The sequence below is a fragment of the Gadus morhua genome, chromosome 18, assembly GCF_902167405.1.
Source record: "Gadus morhua chromosome 18, gadMor3.0, whole genome shotgun sequence".
In the NCBI taxonomy this organism is placed as follows: domain Eukaryota; kingdom Metazoa; phylum Chordata; class Actinopteri; order Gadiformes; family Gadidae; genus Gadus; species Gadus morhua.
The window spans coordinates 21575575-21599485 of NC_044065.1; the positions used below are offsets into that span (position 1 = coordinate 21575575).

The 23911-nt window shown below is 40.9% G+C and overlaps 3 protein-coding genes across 3 annotated transcripts; 1 reads left to right on the plus strand and 2 right to left on the minus strand.

Moving 5' to 3' along the window:
* Positions 1-916: 916 nt before the first annotated feature.
* Positions 917-2605, minus strand: LOC115531110 (putative nuclease HARBI1). The gene has a single exon (XM_030340164.1). The coding sequence runs from the start codon at positions 2000-2002 to the stop codon at positions 956-958; it is 1047 nt and encodes a 348-aa protein (XP_030196024.1). The 5' UTR covers positions 2003-2605; the 3' UTR covers positions 917-955.
* Positions 2606-14212: 11607 nt separating this feature from the next.
* LOC115531109 (uncharacterized) lies at positions 14213-15972 on the plus strand. The gene is made up of 2 exons (XM_030340163.1): positions 14213-15183; positions 15391-15972. The coding sequence occupies exons 1-2, from the start codon at positions 14359-14361 to the stop codon at positions 15721-15723; spliced, it is 1158 nt and encodes a 385-aa protein (XP_030196023.1). The 5' UTR covers positions 14213-14358; the 3' UTR covers positions 15724-15972.
* A 150-nt stretch (positions 15973-16122) lies between these two features.
* LOC115531105 (uncharacterized) lies at positions 16123-19975 on the minus strand. Its single transcript, XM_030340156.1, has 3 exons — positions 19720-19975; positions 18690-18765; positions 16123-18547 (listed from the first exon to the last, which is right to left on the minus strand). The coding sequence occupies exons 2-3, from the start codon at positions 18762-18764 to the stop codon at positions 16658-16660; spliced, it is 1965 nt and encodes a 654-aa protein (XP_030196016.1). The 5' UTR covers position 18765; positions 19720-19975; the 3' UTR covers positions 16123-16657.
* Between the last annotated feature and the right edge of the window lie 3936 nt (positions 19976-23911).

A 23911-nucleotide genomic window follows, 5' to 3' on the forward strand; every position in this document is an offset into this window, starting at 1 on the left:
CTTAGAGTGTTGGCCCTGTGAGCCTTTCTGGCCTGAGGGCTTTTTGATACATTCTTGTATTCTATGTGTGGGGGGAGGGGCAGAGCTTGCAGGTGTGTCATCAGGGGCCGATATTTCAAAACTTGTAATCCAGATCAGAATGATCCGGATAACCAAATCCCCCTGTCCTCAGCCACGGATCAACCTGATCTATCCCGGTATTTCAAAACTTTGCTGGATTGGATCAGAGTGATCCTGATACCGGCAGATTGGGATGTCCAAATCCGTCCCGCCCCCTGGATCACAGACTGGAAACAGGAAATGGAGCCAACATTTTACAGAAAAAGGAGAAGCTAGCTCAACTATTGTCTCTGAATTAAAGTATAAACTTAGCCAGTGTTGATGCGTCCTCAGACTAGATGAAAGGCAATCATTATATTGGGTTAACCAATTATGTAAATCAGCACAAAGTTGAAAGAAGAGCTCGGCGATCTCTAATTAAGCAGAGTTCGCGCTAATGCGAGCTAACGCTTCTCCATTGACTCCTGTGTTAAGGAGCTAACAAGCTAGTAAATAGGCTAGCGTCTGTGTGTCGCGGTCCACAGTCCATTTGAATGCATTCACTCGCAAGGCATTGTGTGTAGATGTTAAAATGTGTTGTACATATCTTTTTAGGAAACAGTTGTTAACAAAGGGGACAGCCCTAAAACCTTAATATTAGATTTTCTTTACAGATGTCTGTGGGAAGAGACTTGCACAGACTTGCTCCAAATGGCATTACTTTTTGAGCTTTGGCTATGAAAATTAAGTTTGTGTGCTGAATGCATGTGAATAAAAACATTTGACAGAGTTTCAGTGGAGGCCTTTATCAGTGGGTAACTTAACAAAAAAAACTTACTTAAATAAGGCATTCATATTCAAACTTAAACAAATCGAAGTTTTGTTAAACAAAAGCACCAGACCTTATCAATGAGGATCAAGAGAAATACAAATTAACCATGGCATTTCGAACTGCTCTTCCTGCTGGTTCATCGGCTTGATGTGGTGGTGGTGGTGGCTGCAGCTGTGGTACTTCTGCCTCAAGTGGTGGTCTGTCCAGGATGTCTTCATTCAGAGGAACTCTTCTCAATTGGGCAATGTTATGAAGAACAATGCAGGCAGATATTATATTGCAGGCCTGCTTCGGCTCCACACGAAGATAGTTCAGGCAGGCAAATCTGCGTTTTAAAACACCATTGATACGCTCAATTGTTCCCCTTGTTGCGCTGTGTGCATTGTTATACCTCTGCTGTGGGTCACATGTGACAGTAGCAAAGGGGGTCATAAGCCACCGTAGAAGTGGGTAGCCACTGTCACCCAGGGGGATACCATCCGGCGCAGTTTGTTGCAGTCTTCTGTAGAGATGACTTTCTCTTAGAATCCGTGCATCATGTACAGAACCAGGCCATCTCACAACACAGTTGGTTATTTTAAGGTCAGCATTCCCTATGAGCTGCACGTTGATACTATGCCGTCCCTTTCTGTTGACAAATTCCCATTCTCTTTCATGGGGTGCCTGAATGTGTATGTGGGTGCAGTCAATGGCACCAATAGTGTTAGGCATCCTGGCAATTGAGAAGAATTTTCTCTTGGTTTGTGTTATTTCTTCCTCAGTATCTGGAAATCTCACATACTGGTGAATTAGACCAGCCAGGGCTGCTGCCACTGAATGCATGACGTGTCCCACTGTAGACTTTGTCACAGCCAGGCCATCTGCAATGACTTCATAGAAGGATCCGCAGGCAAAGAAACGTAGGGCAATAAGCACCTGCTCCTCCACAGTTAAGGCATGACTCCTTCTTGTAGGACGTTGAAGATGTGGGCGAAGAATTTCACATATATACAAAATATCTTCTCTTCGAAATCTAAACCGTGCATAAAGCTCATCATTTGAGTACTGCTCAATGAAATTACCTCGTTGGACATACTGACGAGGCTTGTATCGTCTCTGACGGTGCCGCAGGACATGTACTATGGATGTCATGTTGCAGAAGCAAAGGTCATTGACCTAACGAGCCCAGTTTTAAAGTCTGTGACCTGTTCTTTCTCACCTGCTTTCAATTTAGCTTTATGGTATTTAAGGCCTTCCTTAGTGATAGGGCTTTCTCAGACAACATGGAGAAGAATAAAGGAAGTAATTTCACAACAGCAGAGACAACGGCCCTTTTGGAGGGTGTTCGTGCCAATTACCAGGCCCTTTTTGGAGGTTCTAGTGGTCCTGGACAGAGTTCTCTGTCCTCAAAAGTAAAAAATAAAATATGGGCCGACATAACAAGGCAAATTAATGCCACTGGTAGTGGCCAACGGCGGAGTGTTGAGCAGGTTCGGCTTAGGTGGAAAAACTTAAAGCAAAAGGCTACGAAGGACCATTCTGAGGCGAAAAACCCCCAAACAGGGAACAAGTCCATAAAACGTGGGGAGTTCACTGATACGGTTTTGGACATCATAGGAGGTGAGAGTTCCCAAGCCTTGTTTGGAATACTGCCAGCTGGTACAGGGGAGTCAATCGACCCCACGGAGCCTCTGAACCTGTCTGCTGAATTGGTCACCCTCACCCCTGTGGAGCTGGCATTTGAAGAGCCCAGCACAAGCCAGAGCCCTGTCTTGGAGGAGATGTGGAATCCACCGGCACCACCACCACCATGTAAGCGCAAAAGGCAAGCTGAGAAGGGGGATGGCTACAATGAACTACTGAAGGTGGAAACGGAACGGGCTCAGCAACAAATAATTCTAACAAATTAACAAATCAAACTAACACTTCTTAAACAAGAAGAAGTGAAGTTAAGAATTCAGTTGCTGGAAAAGCAGTTAAAAGACTGAAATGTATACTGCATAGTTTAACACTGTTTGTTTAATAAATCACATTGTTTTTCCTTCATAATTCCTTGTTAATTGGAGTTTGTAATGTCACTTACACGCAGTAGTGTAATGTTTATTCTGTGTTGCACTTCTGACGCCGATTTGTTAAAGCATTGCAGTGAACAGCGTGCATGTTTGCAGAAAAAAAAAAGGAACGTGAAAAGGAAATAAACATTGATCAAACAGCAGTGAAGCTTAGTTGTATTAAACAAAGAACTTTGGGAGCAGTTACACTTCAACTGTTCAAATCTTAACATGTAATCTCCCTCAAATCCACCTCTGAGGTGGGATCAGGGTGATCCTGATTTTTAGGATCAAACTGATCCAGATTTCCCACTTAAGTTTTGAAATACTCAACAGCAGCTTTTAATCCGGATCAAAGGCAGGATTGGATTGCCAAATCTGAATTTGAATCTTCAGGATCAGATTTGCTTTGAAATACCCGTTTTTAGGATCTGATCAGGATTTAATCCAATCCAGGTGGATTAATCCTGTCGGATCATTTTGAAATACCGGCCCCAGGGGTTGATTTGCATCAGCCAAGATTTTAGGTAGCATGGAAGCCCTTAGCTTAAATGACCTTCAAAAAGCGTGTGTTAAATTAGCTTTTGGGCTCTAGCCCTATTTTCGAAAAGGGTAAGGGTAACGACTTCTATAGGTCTCAATATAATTTATCCATATAGCTTGTCCTTTTTGTTTTGGTGTCCATGATCATGTCTCATTAATGTTTTGAGGATTTTTTGCTTCCTACATCTCTTCTGCTAGCAGCCTGCTTGATGGGCTCTCCTCTTGGTTTTTCCTGTTTTCCCTATCGGCTGTCTTTCTTCCATTAGCTGCTGTGCTCAAGGGCTTCCTTCAGTTGGTCATCTTTTAAGTTTATCTCAATCTAAAAAGTTAAAACACGTGTAATTTGTCATTTTGAGTGGAGCTCTAGTGAAACATGACTCTTCCTCCTGTTCTCTCTCACTCGCGTGCGCACACGCTGTCTACCAGCCATTAGTTGCACTGACGTACTGCATTGTCACTACTATACTACTATAGAGCTCGTAAGTGCGCCCCTTCCGGTAGACCCCTCATGGGACCTCTTGGCGAGGAAAATTAGAATGGGAGTCAATAGAAAGAAATTAATTTTTTTCTGATGCCAGTCATTGAATGCCTTGGATTACCCGTATGTTTTTTGTGGGTCCAAATAACAATTGTTTGTGAAAATAGTTTGACCGTTTATTGTGCAATCAGTTAAAGGCTGTAGAGAAAACACAATGAGCAAGACTACATGTCTCGTCTGTGACATAACCCCTGCGACCGGCGTGGACAAGACCGACAATCTCCCCATCTGCATAACTGAAAATCTACACATGCCCCGACTTATAATGGTTTTCACCTCTTTCGATGCTGTTATCCTCCCTTTGGAAAAAAGCGGTGAAGTGGAGAAGAGAGATCGCCAAGTCTGTACCTGAGTGGTGGTGACGTATATCATTCACGTCGAGAGCAGCGAGGGGCTGTAGTTCACAATGCGGCCTCACACAAAACCTAACTTTATCAAACTTCTTTGCAATTATTTTTTGCTTTCTCGGCATGAAAAATTATAATTTAAATCCACAAACAACATATCCCAGGCATATAAAGACTGGGACCAGAAAATAATTACTTTCTCTCCATTGAAACCCATTCTAATTTTCCTAGCCAGAGGTCCGAAGGGGGGCTCCCGGAAGGGGCAGACTTACGAGCTCTATATAGGCCTATGTTCCAAGACAAATTAATAAAACCTGTCAACAAATAATGTCAATTTGATGTGTCATGCCTACTCCACAACACTAGCAACACATTAACAATCATTCAGACACTCAGTAATGTTAAACAGTTAATTTGGTATATCAAACATCATTGCCGGTGTTTCCACATATATTATTTTATAGTCCATATTATAGTATTATAATTATATAGTAGTACAGTTAAAATTGCTTTTTAATGATGCTTTGTAGCCAGACAAATCGTTTTCCTTTCAGGGATTTAAACCAAGAGTCATTTTAACAGCTTTAACACCAAAACATGCACATATTTTCGACAATAAAAGCAACACAGCCGCAAATCTATTGCGGCCACTGAAGTGTGCTATATCATTTGTGGATACCATTGTGGTTCATATTAGGCTGCAGTTGACTGAAACATAGTAGACCTAATTGCATTATTTTTACGCTGTTACAACTGCATCGTCGTAATTATAAGAATGACAAATGAACATCATGTTTGAGAAACAAAAGTGCCCACACCAACAAGCAACATTTTAAGAAGTGCGGGGAAAATAGCTGAGAATGATTGCGGTCACTGGCAACACTAGGTCCGATGTGGTGTGAAAAACCAGTCTTGTATAAAGTACTTGAAAGCGATGCTTGAGTAAAAGTACAAGAAACAAAATTACTTTGGTAGAAGTTAAAGTCACCTTTTAAAATATTACTTGGATTAAAGTCTTAAAGTACCTCACATTTAGTGTACTTAAGTATCAAAAGTATTTGTCTGACATAAAATGTACTCAAGTATTAAAAGTAAAGGCATTTAAAAAAAGGTGAGTTAGATGGTTAGAATTTAGATTATGACAGATATTATGGCTTCCTTTCAGTGAAAGCATAATATCCAGGCACAGGAGAAAGAGGCTTGAAATTTTTCAAAATCCAAAATTAAACTTCTTCCATCATCAATGTTGACTAGCACTCTCTCTCAACCTCCCTGTGTGTTATATGGACAAACTGCACGTCTTTCAACTTGCATGAAGTTTTCAACTGAAACTGAAAAGGTGTCTGTTCATCTTCACAAGAAGTTGGTTTTCAAAGTTGCGAGAATTCAGTCTCGCTCTTCTTGGACTGAAGACAAGTCCTGCGATGCTGAAGAGCCTTTCACAGGCCGCTGAGGCAGGTAGAGGAGGGTTCAGCTTCACGTAAAGCTTGCACACCGCTGGAAAGGATTTCAGCAAGTCCATGTGATCTGCTGAACAGGCCAAGTATCCAGTTGTTTGGCACCATCTTGAGCTTGGGACGACTGCAGGGCAGAGAAGAAGTCATCGTCATCAGACGAACTGGACCGGTTGGCATCTGCTAGCTGGAGGGATGGTTTGATGTTCTTTCTGATGTAGTCAATTCCTGAAATAGTGACAATGAAAATATAAATTATAGATCTAATGCAACCTTCTAACATGTTATGACCCCAAATTTAAGTTTTGATTTAAGGTTTGTTATTTTAATTTTATGTCCTATCCATGCATTCATTATTCAAGATTTATTTATTAGTAACCACGGATAAATTTGTTGTGTGGACAGATTCAAAATATACACTTATTTTTTCACTATCCCAACCTGTTTTGATTGTGGATTCATCCTTCGTCCACATTGTACGGAATTTTGGAAGTAGAATTGCTGCTGCGATCAACTCAGGGTCTCCTGACATGTGCACAAAACGGTTCTTGATTCCAACCTGCAAGGCAATAGCCCATTTCAGCAACAAGCACTGACACAAAGTGCCAAAGTAACACATTTTGAAAAGGACATTTGAATATAATTGAAATCAATCATTAAAGAGTTAAGACAATAAAAAATAAATACAAGAATAAAAGTTACCTGTAAAGCATCCACCAGAGGCTTGCAATACTTTAGTGGCAACTTGACTGTCCAGTTTGATGGTCAGCAGGTTGATGGTTGGAAGCAGCCATCCCATCATGGCATTTGCTGCTGCTTGCAAGGTGTTGGTTGCCTGCACAACTGGGCTGATGGCAGCGCAACCCAGTATCACGCGATTTCGTGTTCATGCGCACAAACATTAATCTATTGAATCGTGCCCCAGAGCACGATTGTCCGACTTTTTTCGTGCTACACAGAACGAAATGTAAACCAATGCATTTTGAATGGGAGCGTTTTTCAGCGCAGACAGTACAGTGCACCCTGTAGTTATATATCTGTCAATATTTCCAATTTTTTAAGCAGAACTCTTCAAAAAGTGAAACGAACGTGCTCCACAGACCGCGCGTTTCTCAGACAATTAACTTGATCCACAGAACGAAACGAGAGCGAGAGCGAGAGCGAGAGAGAGGCTTCAGAAGGGGTGTGCGCAGTGCACCCTCTAGTTATCTGTCAATCAGAGATGTGCAGTGAGGTCGGTGGCTGGTGAGGCACTGACTTTTTTCAGAGTCAGATTTACAAATATATGAACCCAATTGTTATATAGTACCGGCCTATCGCAGTAGAGAATCTATTCTTGATGATCCAAAGTTTTACAAAGAAATTGGTTTTGAATGCGAGTTGTTGATCTTTCATGTTTGATCAGGCTTCTTGGTAGGTTTTTCAAGTCACCAAATCCTGTGTATGTCCAGACATTTTGTAGAGATGTTGAGAACAAAAGACAGGGAAAGCAGAAAAGGCGATTTCAGGTAGCACAGCCACACAGCCAGTCTTTTCGGCGGTACCCTCTGTTTGAAAAGACTGTGTTAATTTCTGTCCCCTTGTTTAAAGCAACCCGTTAAGCTCCGGCATTGGTATTGCATCATTTATTACCTATTTTTTTGATCGAAAGTCCAGTTTTGAGAAATTTCTGAGCTTGGCTATTGAATCATTATCTTCCATGTTTGCAGTCAGAAATGTTTTTTTTTAAATAAACAAACTGATGTAGTGCACTTGACTGCTTAAAAGAAGTTAACGGAAGCATCCTGTAAGGGCTCCCTTCTACGCCCCCTTCAGTGAGGCAGCCGTACTGGCTGCATCACTTCATGCGTTTTCAGCGCGGTTTTATGTCAGATCAGAATATTTAGTCTTGCAGCAAGACTAAATATGTTATACACATACCTCAAATACTTTAACTAGTTTAAGTAAAGTGCGATCATACAATAGAAGTGTCTACAAACATTACATTGGTGACAACGGTGAAATAGCAAACTGGGTTGAGCGCATGCGCTCTGAGGGATTTCTCAATTCTAGGTGAGGCAGCACTGCTCGCTGCCTCAGCCGGCCTCAGCCCGCGTATCTCTCAGCGATTTTGATAATAAAAAATATTTAACTTATTGGAATCATACGTTAATTAAATTTAGACCACAGATCAGTAGACAAAAACCAATATATAATATTTTTTAATGATTTAATTTTATCATTTGTTTTTTCTTTTCATGATTTTCTCCCCTGACTGCATGTCACTGATGTCAATATTTCCATTTTTGAAGCAGACCTCCTCAAAAACTGAAAATAAATAAATAAATAAAAATAACCATGCTCCACAGAACGAAATGTAAACCAATGCATTCTGAATGGGAGTGTTTCTCCGATTTTTACGTGCTACACAGAACGAAATGTACACAATAGCGATCAGTGTCTCTCTCTTTTCCACTGTGTTTCGAGAAATTATATCGATATAACGAGAAAGGATGTAATGATAACGGCAAGAAAATAAAGGCTCCATGGTCATAATAATTTAAAGATAATTAAATTAAAGCGTGTAACGAGAAAATGAGACGATCTAGTTGTGGGCCAGCAGAGGCTGAATTTCAACTGAATACGGCCCCTAAACTTATTTTGTACATTGTTTTTATATTATGAATATTTTAATATTTTCTGGTATAACGGAACCACACTTAGGCCTACACATTGGTGGAAGTGCAGATAGGCTACAGATCTTGTTATAACGATAATTGAATAAAAGCCACATGTCTACTTATAATATTATAACTAAATAATTTTATATTTATATCTAATATATATTTTAATATTTAAATAATTCAATATTAAACCAATGCATTTCAATCTGGTGACTTTTTTTTTGACTTCAGAAGGGGGGGCGGGCTGCGCAGTGCACGCTCTATACAGATCTTGTTATAACAATAATTGAATAAAAGCTACATGGTCGACTTATAATATTATAACTAAATAATTGTTTATTTATATAGGATATATAGTCTATATTTTAATATTTAATCAATTCAATATTAAACCAATGCATTTTTAAGCGGTTGATTCTTTGACTTCAGAAGGGGGGGCGGGCTAGTTATGGATTGGTCAAAACAGCAACCGATTTTTGCAGCAGACCCCCTCAAAAACTGAAACCAACCACGTCCCTTAAACACAGTCTCACACCACAATGTAACTAAGTTGGTCCACCGCAGAAAATGCATTACAATAACGGCTGTTATCATGACATGCCCTATTCTTTTCAATGGAGCTGCGTCCACGTCACTTGACTGTCATGGTTGTTATGGTGGTTGCTATCGACCGCCCCCTCCGCCCCTTGCATGGCTCTAAAAACCACGCGGCACGGAGCTGCCGTCAATTGTGTTGTTTTTTGTCGTAAACTAGGGTCCGATGGATAAAAAATAGTCTGATATTCCAAGGTTTCCTTCTAAAGGCACCTTGGATGTTTTTATTTTCTGCAGTTTAGACTTCGTCTATAACCTATTTTTGAAAGCAAAACACCAAGCTCATTGATTTAACGATGCAGGCTTATTTGAAACAATTAACTAAATATGTCTGCGAGGTCATTCCTCCTCCTGAGTTTGCTTCCTATTTATGTCTAGTGTACACCCCTACTGTCCACAAGCCTGGGCCTCTCTTTAATAATGACATAAAGTTATGAGAGAAATGCACATTCACTTTTTGTTATCTCATAAGCGGCGTGGTGCCGGCTCCTTTTGACCTTTTGACCCCAGTCTTCAAAACCTTGGCCATAGGCCAGCTGTGTCTACACACCTTAAGCCACAAATGTATAACTTCATCCCACAAAAAATGGGGACTAGAAACTAACCTCTGTCTTACATACATTTACTCTACTTGGAGGTCACGCCCCTATCCGGCCTTTTCGAGATAGCTATAGATTCCAAAATGTTTACACACATTTCCCGGGGTCCTGAGAACAACATATCCGAGATTTGGAGTTCTCTAAAAAAAGTTTTCCCAAATGGGCTGTGATTTGGACATAGCCCCTCAGAAGTGTTGCCTTAACGTTTGTGTGCATGAGCACGACATCACGTGATACCGGGTTGGGCAGCGGCATACTCGGAAGGAAGGCAAATTCAGCTGGATTGAACCTGTGACGAAAACAAAGACACAACACCATTGTATATAATAACCCTAAAACCATTTCATTGGTTCAACAAAATAATTGCTGGATGAGTAATTAAGTAAATTGGATCAATGATAAATGGCAGTTGGGATACAATGTGAAACTTATTATTCTCCAAAAAAGGATTGGAAAAATAAATCATAAGACTTCATGTTTAATTGTGATGGAATAAAACAAAATAAAATATACATAATTCTTACTTACATTGGAACCTTTAAGTTCGTGCAGATGCCTCTGATGGCCCTGTCAAGGGGTAGAATGTCGAGCGATCTTAGGATCAGCACAAAAGGCAGTGGTGCAGCAAAAATTCATTTTATTTACATTTTCCAAAGCATATACACAGAGCATGGCCTAGCTTCTGCCTTCTAGCTCCCCCCCCCCCATCAGGACTGACACGGCTCCTTTATATGGGCTGACCCGAGATTGGTGCATACCAATCCCTCAAATATCAGCGGGGGTGTTTACATATCAAATCAACAAAATATGCACCAAAACTGGTCAAAACAAACATATCTTAAATGAATTAAACTACAACACCTTATTTAATATTCGTGCGTCTATACCCGCCACAACTTACAAATTATATATTCCAAAAAAGATAATTGATTTGGCGGAAACGCCACGGCGCAACTCGCACACGCCCCGCACCATATAGCTGTCCCCAGTAGTGGTGCCGAGATGATGCCTCATGAAACGTCAAAGCCTCTCAGCCAGATGAACCACCAAAGTGGTTCGTGCTCGAAGCTTCAAATGAGTACCCTAGGGACATCTAGTGGTGAATGAAATTATGACAACCCAACCCAAAATGTGATTTTTGCTTCGTGTGCCGATACAACATTAAATCATTTGAGAATGGAAGTCATTTCAGTGATACATGTGTGTGAGTGTGCCATTCATAAAATGGCACAGAGCTCATGCTAGAAAATAAATCATTTGGCAAAAGTGTGTCTTAGCAGACGCTTTTATCCAAAGCGACTTACATCGGTAAATACACACATTGACACACCGACGGCAGAGTCAACCATGCAAGGCGACAGTCAGCTGTCAGGAGCAAAGTGACAGGGACACAACAACACTGAACTTGGAGGACCTGGGGATTGAACTAGCCACCGGTTACAAGTCAACTGCTCTACCTCCTGAGCTAAGCCGAGCCACCCTGCATGACAACTGAGAAGGAGTTATTGATGTAATAACGGCGCGGCGCGAGACACGGCGCGACACGGCGGCGTCAGCGCACTGAACTTGTGATTCTGTGACATTCAAGGAATGAATTGGAACAGACAACTAAAGCTGGAGGTTCTTATTTGAAGTACAAATAAACTCAAGACCTACCTGCACCAATATTTTAGGAAAAATAAAATAAATAGTAACAATATAGGTACAACAAGGCAACTAACTAAAATAATGAATGCAATGCACATATTGTCAGGGAGGGCAGCCGACTGAGGTCTAAGGACATGGAAGGCTCCTAGGATGTCCAGCTCCTGGAACCTCCTTTTCAGTTCTATCTCCAGGCCAGTAATGTAGGGTTGGATGACCTACAATGAACAGATCAGCACATTTTCTCTACCAGGAACAGAAGGATCGAAATTACTTTCCCTACTCTTATTTTTTTAAAGTTAAAATCTACACTAATCTGTTTCCACCTCACCTGTTGTTTCAGCAACATTTTGTCTGCTGTCCTCCTGGCCTATATTAATCACTATCTCTCCTGAACAGCCCAGCCCCTGAGAAGCACTGGGTTGTTCAGCACTGTTTGATGCCTAGGAACATTCGAAATAAGTTTATTATATATTTAATAAAAATGTACTAGCCACAGCCATTTGACTGTTCAACTTAATTTCAGACTAAGCTAACTACCTCCTCAAGCTGCTCCGTCTCGTCTGGACGAGGCCTTTTTTGGTGCAGAAAGAACTTTTCAATACTCATCTGGATTAAAGCAACAAACATTCAGAGTCAGAATAAAATAATATTAAGAACAGAATGTAATATATGTTTTCTATTCTAATTGATATGGGCACCGTATAGGCCTATCTAAACTATAACCGCATTTCATCTTAATCGCAGTGTTCGCTGCGTTACCAACGACGTCTATTGCCGCTTTTCCACTGCATGGTACCAGGTCGACACGACTCGACTCAGCTCGCCTTTTTTGCGTTTCCACCGCGAAAACATGGTATCTGGTACCTGAAGTGGCTGCTTTTTCTAGTACCGCCTCGCTCTGGGTTCCAAGCGGCTGAGCCGATGCTAAAAGGTGACGTCGGCAGACGGCCGGCCACTGATTGGCCAGAGAGTGTGACGAAGTCACGAGAGCGACATGGCAACCATGCTGGTAACAGCCATAGCAGCGCCGCAGCCAACATATTCCACTTCTTCAACATGCCAGCTAATAATACGAACACGAATACCATCGCATCGATGTTCTCCATTGTTGTTATGTGGGTTCTGTCCATGTGTGGGTTACGTAGGTGTTGTTTGCGTCGCATACAAAAATACGTCACGGCCCTTTCGCGCAGCCGACCCCGCCCACGTCCCGGAGGTACTATTTGCGGTGGAAAAGGACCCGCGCTGCTACCGTGTCGAGTCGTGTCGAGTCGTGTCGTGTCGAGTCGAGCTACATGTGCGGTGGAGAAGCGGCATATGATGACGGGTGCGGGATGTTCAAGATCAATAACGTTCAGTTCATAAAGCTAATATTACCTTTTCTGAGTTAAAAAAAAAATTGGGAAGGTGTGTTAGACCACAGTATATCATACTAACCTTTGGTAAACTGCAAATGTCGCAGACCGTCTTCTCTGTGCCAAATATATTTTTCTCAAATACCTCAAGCATTGCGCGTGGACAGGAGGAGCGGGCGAATCAGCCATCAGTGAGTGTGCATCTAACTCCGCGTTTACACATCTGATCCGCATAGATGTGGAAGAACAGCTCAATCGGAATAGAAAAGTATCATATATATACTCAATCGGTTCGGAATAGAATGCTATGCGGAATAGAAGAGGTGGTGTAGTCCGCTATAAACACTTATTCCGATTAGTTTGGGGTTAAACTTAGAGCAGCTGCAGATGTTCGCAATTGGTCCACTCCGTCTGTACTTTAATGCACACCGAACTTTACCGCTGTCAAGGAAAGTGGATTTATTGCCTGATTCACGTCTTTGTTATTATCACTCCGTAGTAGTTACAGTAGTCCGGTAACTTATCAACCCCAGCGTGTCCGGTTGCTAAGCGACGGGTGACATCGGTGGGTTCATGTGTCAGCGTATCGTCGCTCTCGCTCCGTGTGTGTGTGTGTGTGTGTGTGTGTGTGTGTGTGTGTGTGTGTGTGTGTGTGTGTGTGTGTGTGTGTGTGTGTGTGTGTGTGTGTGTGTGTGTGTGTGTGTGTGTGTGTGTGTGTGTACGAGAATGACAGGGAGAACGAGTGCTATGCGGAGATGAATGGACGGAACGATTTTTAGATTTCCAAATCGCGTTATTAAAAAAAATAAAAAAAAGACCAAATCAATTCGTGGCGCTCGATGTTGATTCTGTGGCGCCGCGCCACACAATGGTCTATGTATGGGAAACACTGCCATATTTCGAAGCAGTAGCCCGAGGCGAAGCCTCGAACGTCACACCCTACGTCATTTCGCCAATGTGAATCCTACTCGAAGCGGAGCTTCGCTGGGGGAGGAGCCGAGGTACTCGACACACGCCCCGATGCCTCGACGCAAAACGTAACATCACTAGTCCCCAGTCGGGGGCGCGCTTCCTAGAAGCCGCAGGGAACGCACAGCTGACCACGACGGTGAGCAGTTCTACTTTTTTAACACTCCATAAACAAACCCGCCCCACGATCGCATCAAACACCAAACAAATATGCAGACACTATGCAGAAAGTTGATTACGGGTAATACGGACGCGTGAGGACACACACCCACCCGCACTCTCCGGTCCTCCTCTTCCATTCAATTCACTGTGCCTCCCGCCCGCCTGGTTACCATGGGGTCCAGAGCCTTCAGCAGATCTGCCCCCCACCTCTGGAACACCCTCCCACCTATGGAAGCCCATTCCCGCCACAGGAAAAAAAAAAAACACCACAAACTATCTCATAATTATGAGATTAAAAGTCATAATAACGAGATTTAAAGTCATAATTACGAGATTTAAAGTCATAATTACGAAATTTAAAGTCATAATTACGAGATTTAAAGTCATAATTACGAGATTTAAAGTCATAATTACGAGATTAAAAGTCATAATTACGAGATTTAAAGTCATAATTATGAGATTTAAAGTCATAATAACGAGATAAAAAAGTCATAATAATGAGATTTAAAGTCATAATTACGAGATATAAAGTCATGACAGTAGGCTGCATCTAGATGGTTTACATTAAGATCAGTGTCGTAACGTCATGGAGTTGGATCACCACATTGAGCAATATTTCCAAAGACGATATACAAATGATGAAATTCTGGCAGTATTGGCTGAGGTGCATGGGGTAGTGCTGAGCAAGCGGACACTTGAAAGGATTCTGAGAGAGAAAAGATTGTGGCGCAGGAAGGGCAAGACAGATGTGGCCGAGGTGGCAGCTTTCATTAAAGCGCAACTCCAAACGTCTGGGCAGTGTCATGGCTACCGTTGGATGTACCAAAAATGTTGGATAAATGGCATTATTACCGACAGGGAAACAGTACGTGTTCTCTTGCGGCTGTTGGACAGTGAGGGAGTTGACCTGAGATCAAGAAATAGACTACGGCGGAGAGTATATCACAGCCGGGGTCCCAATTACGTCTGGCACATTGACGGCTATGACAAACTTAAACCGTATGGGATCTGTATAAGTGGATGCATAGATGGTTTTTCTAGGAGACTCATCTGGCTGGAGGCATACAAAACTAATAATGATCCGAACGTGATTGCTGGTTATTTCATGGATGCTGTACTAATAGCTCAAGGTTGCCCTGAACGATTACGGGTAGATTTAGGGACAGAAAATGTTCGTTTGGCCGAAATGCAAAGATTCATGCACTTTTCAGAGGGTCAACTTGAAATCGAACATGTCACATTTGGTCCAAGCACTGGCAACCAGCGCATTGAAAGATGGTGGCTGACATTACGCAGTCAGTGCGCCCAGTTTTGGATGGACTTTTTCGATAAATTGAAATCGGATGGATACTTCGCTGACACCTTCCTGGACAAGTCATTGGTCCAGTTCTGTTTTCTTTCCACAATTCAGGTAAGTTTCACTATTCACTGCTTTATTTTTGTCTGTGGCTTATTCTTATTTGTATTATTTTATTTTTATTGTTACACTATACTATTGATTTGGTTTTACCAAAAAAGTTAAATACAAGAACCACACATTGCTTTCTGTCTGCAGGAAAGCTTTTTCATGCAATTCATTGCATTTCATTTGTATTCACTTTGAGCCTTGTCTTATCAGGCAGAACTGGAGGAGGTCGCATTCATCTGGAATGAGCACAGGATGCGTCGAGTGCACAACTCACGAAGTCCTCATGGCCGTCCATCCATCATCCATGCAGTGCCTCAACTCTACGGGGCCACGGACTACCTGTATCGCCCAAGTCTGGAGAAGATCGAGGCCTGCTTGGGGGAGTGTGTTTACAAAGACTTCCCATGTGATGAAGATGTGTTTCACATTTGTGTGGGGCTTATGTCTGAGCATGGCCTTGAATTAACTAACGACGTGTACAAGACAGTAGATCTGTATGTAAGACTTAGACAGCTAATTAACAATGAATTGCTACAGCCTTAAAAGCAGGGGTAGTTGTTTGTGCTAGATGAGCTGCAGTAGGCCTAATTCAGCATTAGGCCTACTGCAGCTCATTTAGCAAAACTTAACTTGCACCTATTTGTAACTAGAGTAGGCTTTAACTGGTTCTGCAACAATACAAGCCTAACAATATACTGTGTGTCTTAACCCCTTTTTTCCAATCGTTGTAGTGTCTTTAACATTAAGTTGACATTTCTACTGCAAAAATAAATATATTTGATATAAACATTATACTTAATATATTAATCATGCGTCAATATTGATTATTGGGAAATAACTAAACAGTTAGCCACAATTTAATGAACTTTTATTATTTTATTATTTTATTATTTTATTATTTTATTATCTTCCCATAAAACAGCTTTAGAAAACAACATATAATAATTTTATTATTATTTTATTATCTTCCCATAAAACAGCTTTAGAAAACAACATAAGTATTGCTGGGGATATATATAAGCTGCTGATGGCAGCTGAAACGGCTAAACGATGTATTGGTGGTGATAACTTTAATACATTACATTAATACAATAGTTCATTATATAATTAAATATTTACACATTAAATATAATCTAGCATCTCAAAGTCTCTACATTAAATCACATTACATTATATAATTTCCTATTTACATATAATCCAGCATCTCAAAATCATAAAATTAAGTAATCTCGACATGAAGAGGCTGTTGATGGCATCTGAATCTGCTAAACTATGTATTGGTCGGGATGACTTCAAGACATTTCATTAATACAACAGTACATATAATAACATATTTACATAATCCAACATATCAAAATATGTACATTAAATCTCATTACATTAATACATCAGTACATTATATAATTTCATATTTACATATTACATATTGCATTAAATCATCTTGACATGAGGAGGCTGCTGATGGCAGCTGAATCAACTAAACTATGTCCATTGCCCACACACCACTCTCCAATACTTTGTTCATTTCGTGTCTGAAATCCGGGTAATTGTCATAATCAATTGGCAACTCCAAGTAGCATCCACATGTGTGGGCGATGGGCCGTCTCTGCATACCTTGCAAATTCGTGAAGCTCAAAGTAATGGTCTTACCAAGAAACAAATCAGAGCCAGTGCAAAACCGAAGGAATAGAGACAGGTGCTGTGCGTCAGATTCTCTAAGGTAAGTGCTAAGATGCTTTCCTATGTTCTTCTGCTGGTCGTTCGTAGTAGTGGGGTAAGAGATAGACCTAATCACCTTCCTCAGTGTTGGATGAAGATTTACATACGCTTCTGAAATGCCTTCCAAATCTGACCTAAAGGGTGCAAGCACCTTGCTCCACTGCTCTAGGACAAAGGCGGGTTCTTGAACCAGCTTTTGGTGGGCAAGCTCCTCCAAGAGCTGTTCAATATTATCAGCGGTTGGCATTCTTCGACAGCTGTGGAGATCCATTACTTCAATCAATTCTTCCTGATCCACACTTTCAAAATCTGAACGGCAGGATTCAAACACCAATCTCTCTGACTCTGTGACATATTTCAGGAAGCAGTCAACAAGACTACTCTTCACACTTCCCAGGGCAACTTTCTCCAAAATTACTGGGGCTATTTTTATAGGCAGGTACTTCTCTTTTTGCCAACCCATTGCTATTATTCTGCCAATGCTTTCCCACTGCTGCTTACCAAAATCATGGCGTAGAAAAGGCACCTTGAAAGCATTTCCTAAAGTGCATTGCTCATAAAAGTCCAGCCAAAATTCAGTTAGCACATCCCTTAACACGCCACCTTCATCAACTGCCATTTCCAAACTTCCATTGGGAAGAATTACTTGGATGAAAACATCATCTCGCATGACACTCGCGTCCAAAAAATGTGTGATTAGTTCTCTCAGGATCTGCCCACGGTGAACAACAATTATTCTCTTTGTTCTTTCACTCTGATCAATGGGCACATGAGCAATATCTAGGGTCGGAGTAGATGAACTTGATGCCCGAGGAGACGTTTGTAAGGTATCATCAAGGCTAACCCAGTCCAGATCATGTAGGTGTCCTTGGAAAAAGGTAACTGTGCCACTATTCTCAGAGTCATCTACAGCATTGGCGGCATCAACTTCGCTCACACTAGCCCAATCTGTCATTTCAACAGTGGAGCAATCGAAGGGCTCAGGATCACTGTTTGTATCAGACAGGACATTGCTGCTACTAGCATATACCACATCTGCGGTTTCCTGACCTTCAGCTAGAGGTAAACTAGGCCTAGGGGGGTTGGGTGAGGCTGCAAGCTGATTCTCACTGCAACCATCCCTCTTGGTTGTTGCTAAGTAAAAGCGTAAAATGGGCAGCTTTGTTACTTCATAAAGATCCCCAACTGTAGTCAGGGGATCTAACGGGCGCTCCTGAAAATCAGTTAGTTCAATCGCAAAATCTTGAACATTTCCTTCTGCATTTTTCTGACCAGGGAAAAACAGGTTTTTGGCCTGTTCAATTAACTGATCTTTACAACAATTCTTGGACACAGAGATTTTCCTGGTCCCGCCCCCCTTTTTGGCCCTCATTTGTAAGAATTTCCCGTCACGGAAATTCAACCAGCCAATTTCAATTTTACGCTCTTTCTTCTGAGCATTTTGACATGGTAACTTCTCAGACAAGTGTTCACGATCGTCACTTTTTGCTAACTTGGCTTTCAGTCGCTCAAAAAGTTTTGATTTGCGGGCAACAGGATTCTTCCCCTTCAATCTGCAATATCCAAGGACAGCCAGTCGGTCTCCATATGATGGTAGATACTCGGTTAACTGGTCGTCGTTCATGAGCAGGAGGACATTGGGATCGATCTTAAAAAAAGAGGAAAACACACACACACAGCCACAAAACAAATATAATTTAACATAAACAGAAGCAGTAATTAAAAAAAAAATCAAAAAATGCATAAACACACAATTTAGCCTATCTTTCCCCCATTAACAGACTAGTTACCTTATCGTTTTCCAGTTGCTTTATGTTTTCTTCTGGTACATTCCGCGACCTCAAGAACTCGCACAACTCATCCATCCTGTGAGAGGCCAACACAAATATTTAACGAACGGAACAGATGCCAACTACATTGTGATGCATTGAGCACATGGATGAGCTAACATTATGCATTGTACATATTTATAATTCGAAATTCGTCCCACGCCGGGCCATTTTTACTTACTACTAGCGCCACAAGAGGGGTCAAATGACCCCTAAGTCATTTGAATGAGAGGCTGTGCATTTGCACATAATGATCACTAGGTGGCGCCAATGAGCTATTACCGCGCGAGCGCCACATGTGCGTGTCTGTCACAAGCCTAGTCCTCACGATTTTGTCATAAATGTACATATATGAAGTACAAACAGCCTATATTTTCACTAAGGGTTTAAGATTGAATGATGCAAATAAAGTAATTAAATTAATTGAGATATGCCTATATTGTTATCGTGGATATTTTCTCAAGACCACTCCATTCCATCAACTTTATGAACCAGCAGTTGGCTGAGTGGTTTAGGCCCTGCAATACGGGCGACCTGAGTTCGCGTCCTGTACGTCATTTAATTCTTGCCGTTGGCTTATTTTGTAATTTCCTTTATATCAGAGAAATTAGGCTTAACAATTTACTTTTTATGTACTCAGAATTCGAACACCACTACAAAATGGCGAGCATCCTATATAGTGCACTATATCCGTGATAGGGAACGATTTCGAACACTTTGAACTAGTTTAAAAAGAGAAAACATTTTGACTAAAAGTTGACTACAATTTAAGGACTTTTTGTCGACTAAAACTAGACTAAAACTACAAAGGAAAACAATGACTAAAATGTGACAAAATCTAAAATAGCTGACAAAATTAACACGGTGCTAATACTAGAACTAGCTAACATAGCTGCAGCAGAGTGCTTTTTCAAAGGAAACATAAACCAGATGAAAAGACGCTGAATTACTGAATATAGGCTTAAAAGAGCATCTCTACAAATTCGGTTACCTTGCTGTTTCGCCTTGCGAATAGGAGGATGACCGAGAGAAGTGATGACTTGCAGGTTCATCAGCCTCAGGTCCGAAATGATGGCGCCGACTGGTAGCCTAGTAGCGCGTGCCGCTCTGTCGTGCCGATTTCGAACTTGAAGGAAGTGAGGTCAGGGGGCAGGCTAACCGTCGAAAATCTCGTAATTATGACTTTAAATCTCATTATTATGACTTTTTTATCTCGTTATTATGACTTTAAATCTCATAATTATGACTTTTTTATCTCGTTATTATGACTTTAAATCTCATAATTATGACTTTAAATCTCGTAATTATGACTTTTAATCTCGTAATTATGACTTTTAATCTCGTAATTATGACTTTAAATCTCGTAATTATGACTTTAAATCTCGTAATTATGACTTTAAATCTCGTTATTATGACTTTTAATCTCATAATTATGAGATAGTTTGTGGTGTTTTTTTTTTTTCCTGTGGCGGGAATGGGCTTCCATACCCACCTGACATCCGTAATTCCGACACTCTTTCCACTTTTAAGTCTCGTCTCAAAACACATCTTTTTAAACTGACATATTCCATCTAACCCATTTCACCCCACTTATGTAAATTGCTCAATGTATCTTGTTCATGGGTTTTTTATGATTGTTGATTTTGTTTTTTGTTTTTAAACTGCCCTGTAAGGTGACCTTGGGTGCTTTGAAAGGCGCCCTCAAATAAAATGAATTATTATTATTTATTATTGGATGTTGCTTTCATGGCATCAACTGTAGCTATTAGGTTGAGTAGGTGACAAGCACAGTCCTGGTGCTGTGGGAGATGGATTTCTAAGCCATCATCTTCATTCAGGAGCACTGACACATCAACAAACTCCACTTCTTCATCCCTCTCTTGATCCTCTTCATCCTCTCCTGGTTGAGGTGCATTAACAGGATCACCATCACTTCCGACTGCATTGTTGTTCTCATCTTCACCAAAAACTTGGGCAGCTTTTATGAAGTTGAAGCCGTTGTCGGTTGTTGTTCGCACAATATCCCCCGAATTTCAAACTCGGAGTGGATGTCATTCGGCACTTGCCAACACATCAAATGTGTGCGAGTCTCTCAGTTGTTCACTGGCTAGGGCTGCTAAGCATCTTTTGAGACTGTTGGGGTCAATCCAATGGCCAGTAACGCCAATGAAGCTCCGCCTTCTGGCAGACCAGCAGTCAGTAGTGGTGGCAATATGGTCGACTCTCCTCATGGCCTCAGTCACCGCCTTCTTCATTCCCAAGGAGGCATCATCAATCATGGAGCACAGGGTCAGCCGTGATATAATTTTTGCACTAGGCTGCAGATCCTTCACAAAATCTTGAAATGGTTGTTGTTCAACAACATGGAATGGCTGGAGCCCTTGGACCACATACTTCAGGATAGCTTTGTCAATGGATCTCTGAGACACAGTCCTGGTGTTCACCAGTGTGGTCTGCCTAATGGTAGAGGTGGTGGGAAGTGTCTCAGGAGCCCTTTTTCTCTTTCTTGATGTCAGCTCTTCATATTTTTTGAGGTGGCCCACATGTTTTCTCTGAAACAGTAAGAGAAAGACATTTTATAAGCAAAACAACTTAAGCTACAGGGTTTAAAAGTTACTCAACAATAACAGTCAAAAGACCATTATTTGATATAATCTTTCCCTAAATGAAAGAATTATGAACACTCATGGAAGCCCACAATATATAACATTAGCCTAACAACAATAGCCCACGGAGAGAGGCAAAGCAAGGCAACTTTATTTATATAGCCCTTTTCATACACAAGGCAGACTCAAAGTGCGTCACATGTAAACATTGTCATACAATAAAATTAATAAAAAAATAATTAATAGATAAAACATATGCAAAAAATTTGTATAATAGATAGGCAGATAAAGGCAAAGTTAAATAAAGCATTTTAGAAAGTGTGATGTGTTTAAGATCAGATCACCATTCTCTCTGGTACTCCACTCAAACCCTTATCCTTTCTCAGATCATGTTTCTCTCTGGTAAAAAGAGAAAATAAAGTTAAAAAGGCCTTTTTCTTTTTTTAGAGAGTGCAATGTATTTAAGATTTAACAGAAAGCTAAAGCAAACATAAAAGTCTTCAGTCTTGTTTTAAAAGTGGTCAGAGTTGGGGCAAGTCTTAAATCCTCAGGGAGTTTATTCCAGCTATTTGTTGCATAGTAACTAAATCCTGCTTTGCCATGTTTCGTGTTTACTCTGGGGATAATTAACAGATTGGTCTCAGAAGATCTTAGTGGTCTAGAAGGCTTATGTAGTAGAATCATATCAGTTAAAAATGTTGGCCCTAAACCGTGTAGAGATTTATAGGTTAGCAATGTGATTTTAAAATAAATTCTCTGACCTATAGGAAGCCAATGTAACGATTTATGAATTGATGTAATATGTTCACATTTGTTGGTCTTTTTTAGAACCCTAGCAGCAGCATTCTGAACAACCTGAAGTTTCCTCAGAGTTTTTTTTTGGGAGACCTGTAAGGAGACCATTGCAGTAATCAAGCTTACTAGTGATAAAGGCATGTACAAATTTTTGTAAGTCTTCGGTTGACATGATCCCTCTAAGACTTGCTACATTTTTAAGGTGATAATATGCAGATTTTGTAACTGCATATCCTCCTTCGAGGAAAAGTATACCCAGAAGTCAGAAGTAAGAGCGCGGAAAATATCCGAGCTGAGAGCTCAGTGTGAGAGTTCTACGCAAGACTTCACACACTCATTTACAGGGCAGCAACGCGCAAATTAATGCTCACTTAAGATTGAATGGATTTTGGGGCAACATAAAAAAACTTTCAGTGACGCGACTGTTGTGAAGGAGTGCTTGAACGCCGCTGCCGAGACATTACTTGAAGGTAAACAAAGGGATGAATTGTGTGAAAAAATAAAGCAAATCCCAATGTCAGCTCCAACGACATCCAGAAAATCCGAAATGTTATCAGATGACGCACTGTCACAGCTTGATACGGCTGTTCCGAGTTCCCCATGCATATCCTTAGCCATTGATCAGTCATCAGATGTAACGTATAATGCCCAGCTTTTGGTTTCTGTGCGATTTTTTCATCAAGACAAGGAAGAGATCTGTGAGGACCTGTTTGGTCTAACTCCACTTGAGACACACAGAAGACGAGAAGTTATTCATGAGGCTATTAAGGAGATGCTGTCAAAGAGGGGGCTTGATCTCAAAGAGGTTGTCTGAGTCGCTACAGATGGGGTACCTGTTTTGCTTACTTGAAATGAAGGCCTAATGCTCTTTTTGTGTTTATTTGAAATGTAGGCCTGGTGTACCTGTTTTGCTTACTTGAAATGTAGGCTTAATGCACTTTGGGTTTATTTGAAGTGTAGGCCTAATGTAACTGTTTTGTTTACTTGAAATGTAAATATGCATTACTTTGTCTTACTTGTTTTTCATTGTTAAAAGTAAGCTATTTGGAAATTGAAAATAAATATGTCTGAAATAATAAGGAAATATGGTGTGTTGATTGTATTTGACAAAAGTAGGCTATAAGGAGGTGGTAGGTTAGTAACTGGACCTTGTTCAATTTTAGTTGAAGACCTCTGGTCTACAGTGTTGAGTGCAGCACTGAGGTCTAGTAGCATTAGTGTTGAGGTTTTGTCTTTGTTAAATGGTTATTCCGGCGAAAATTTAACCCAGGGTCTTTGTTTTGGCATAAAAACCCGTCAAATAAGGGAGTCAAAGCCAAAGTTCCATTCCCCCAATTCATTCTCAACCATGGCTGAGATAACCCCCACTACGAGTCTCGTTGTAGAAATACCAGAGACGAGAGTCCGACGTGTTATGCGCCATCACACCAACAGCAGAACGGTTATCCAAATAACAAGGAAGTGTACAACACTTGCGTTACAGTCCTGGAGCTCTGCTCTATATCTAAATAATATCATATAATACATAGATATCTATATCAAATAATACATATTATCACGGCCAAAAGCTGTGTGCACGTCCAGACGATATAATGAATCACAAAGGACTTCGTCGGGTTCTCCGACGTCTCTGGTTCTTCCACTTCCACATCAATCTGAAGTAGACGCGGTCGTTTGAGATTCATAATAACCTATCGTCTGGAGGCTCACACAGCTTTTGGCCGTGATAATATATATTATATATTATTTGATATAGATATCTATGTATAATATGGGTTTCTA

What these genes read in the sequence shown, in the direction of transcription:
- LOC115531110 (XM_030340164.1), bottom strand. Translation starts at nt 2,002, where the DNA reads ATGACATCCATAGTACATGTCCTGCGGCACCGTCAGAGACGATACAAG.
- LOC115531105 (XM_030340156.1), bottom strand. Translation starts at nt 18,764, where the DNA reads ATGGATGAGTTGTGCGAGTTCTTGAGGTCGCGGAATGTACCAGAAGAA. An exon ending in AGCAACTGGAAAACGATAAG is followed by an intron (nt 18,548 to 18,689) that starts GTAACTAGTCTG and finishes TCTTTTTTTAAG; the next exon opens with ATCGATCCCAATGTCCTCCT.
- LOC115531109 (XM_030340163.1), top strand. Translation starts at nt 14,359, where the DNA reads ATGGAGTTGGATCACCACATTGAGCAATATTTCCAAAGACGATATACA. An exon ending in GTTTTCTTTCCACAATTCAG is followed by an intron (nt 15,184 to 15,390) that starts GTAAGTTTCACT and finishes TTGTCTTATCAG; the next exon opens with GCAGAACTGGAGGAGGTCGC.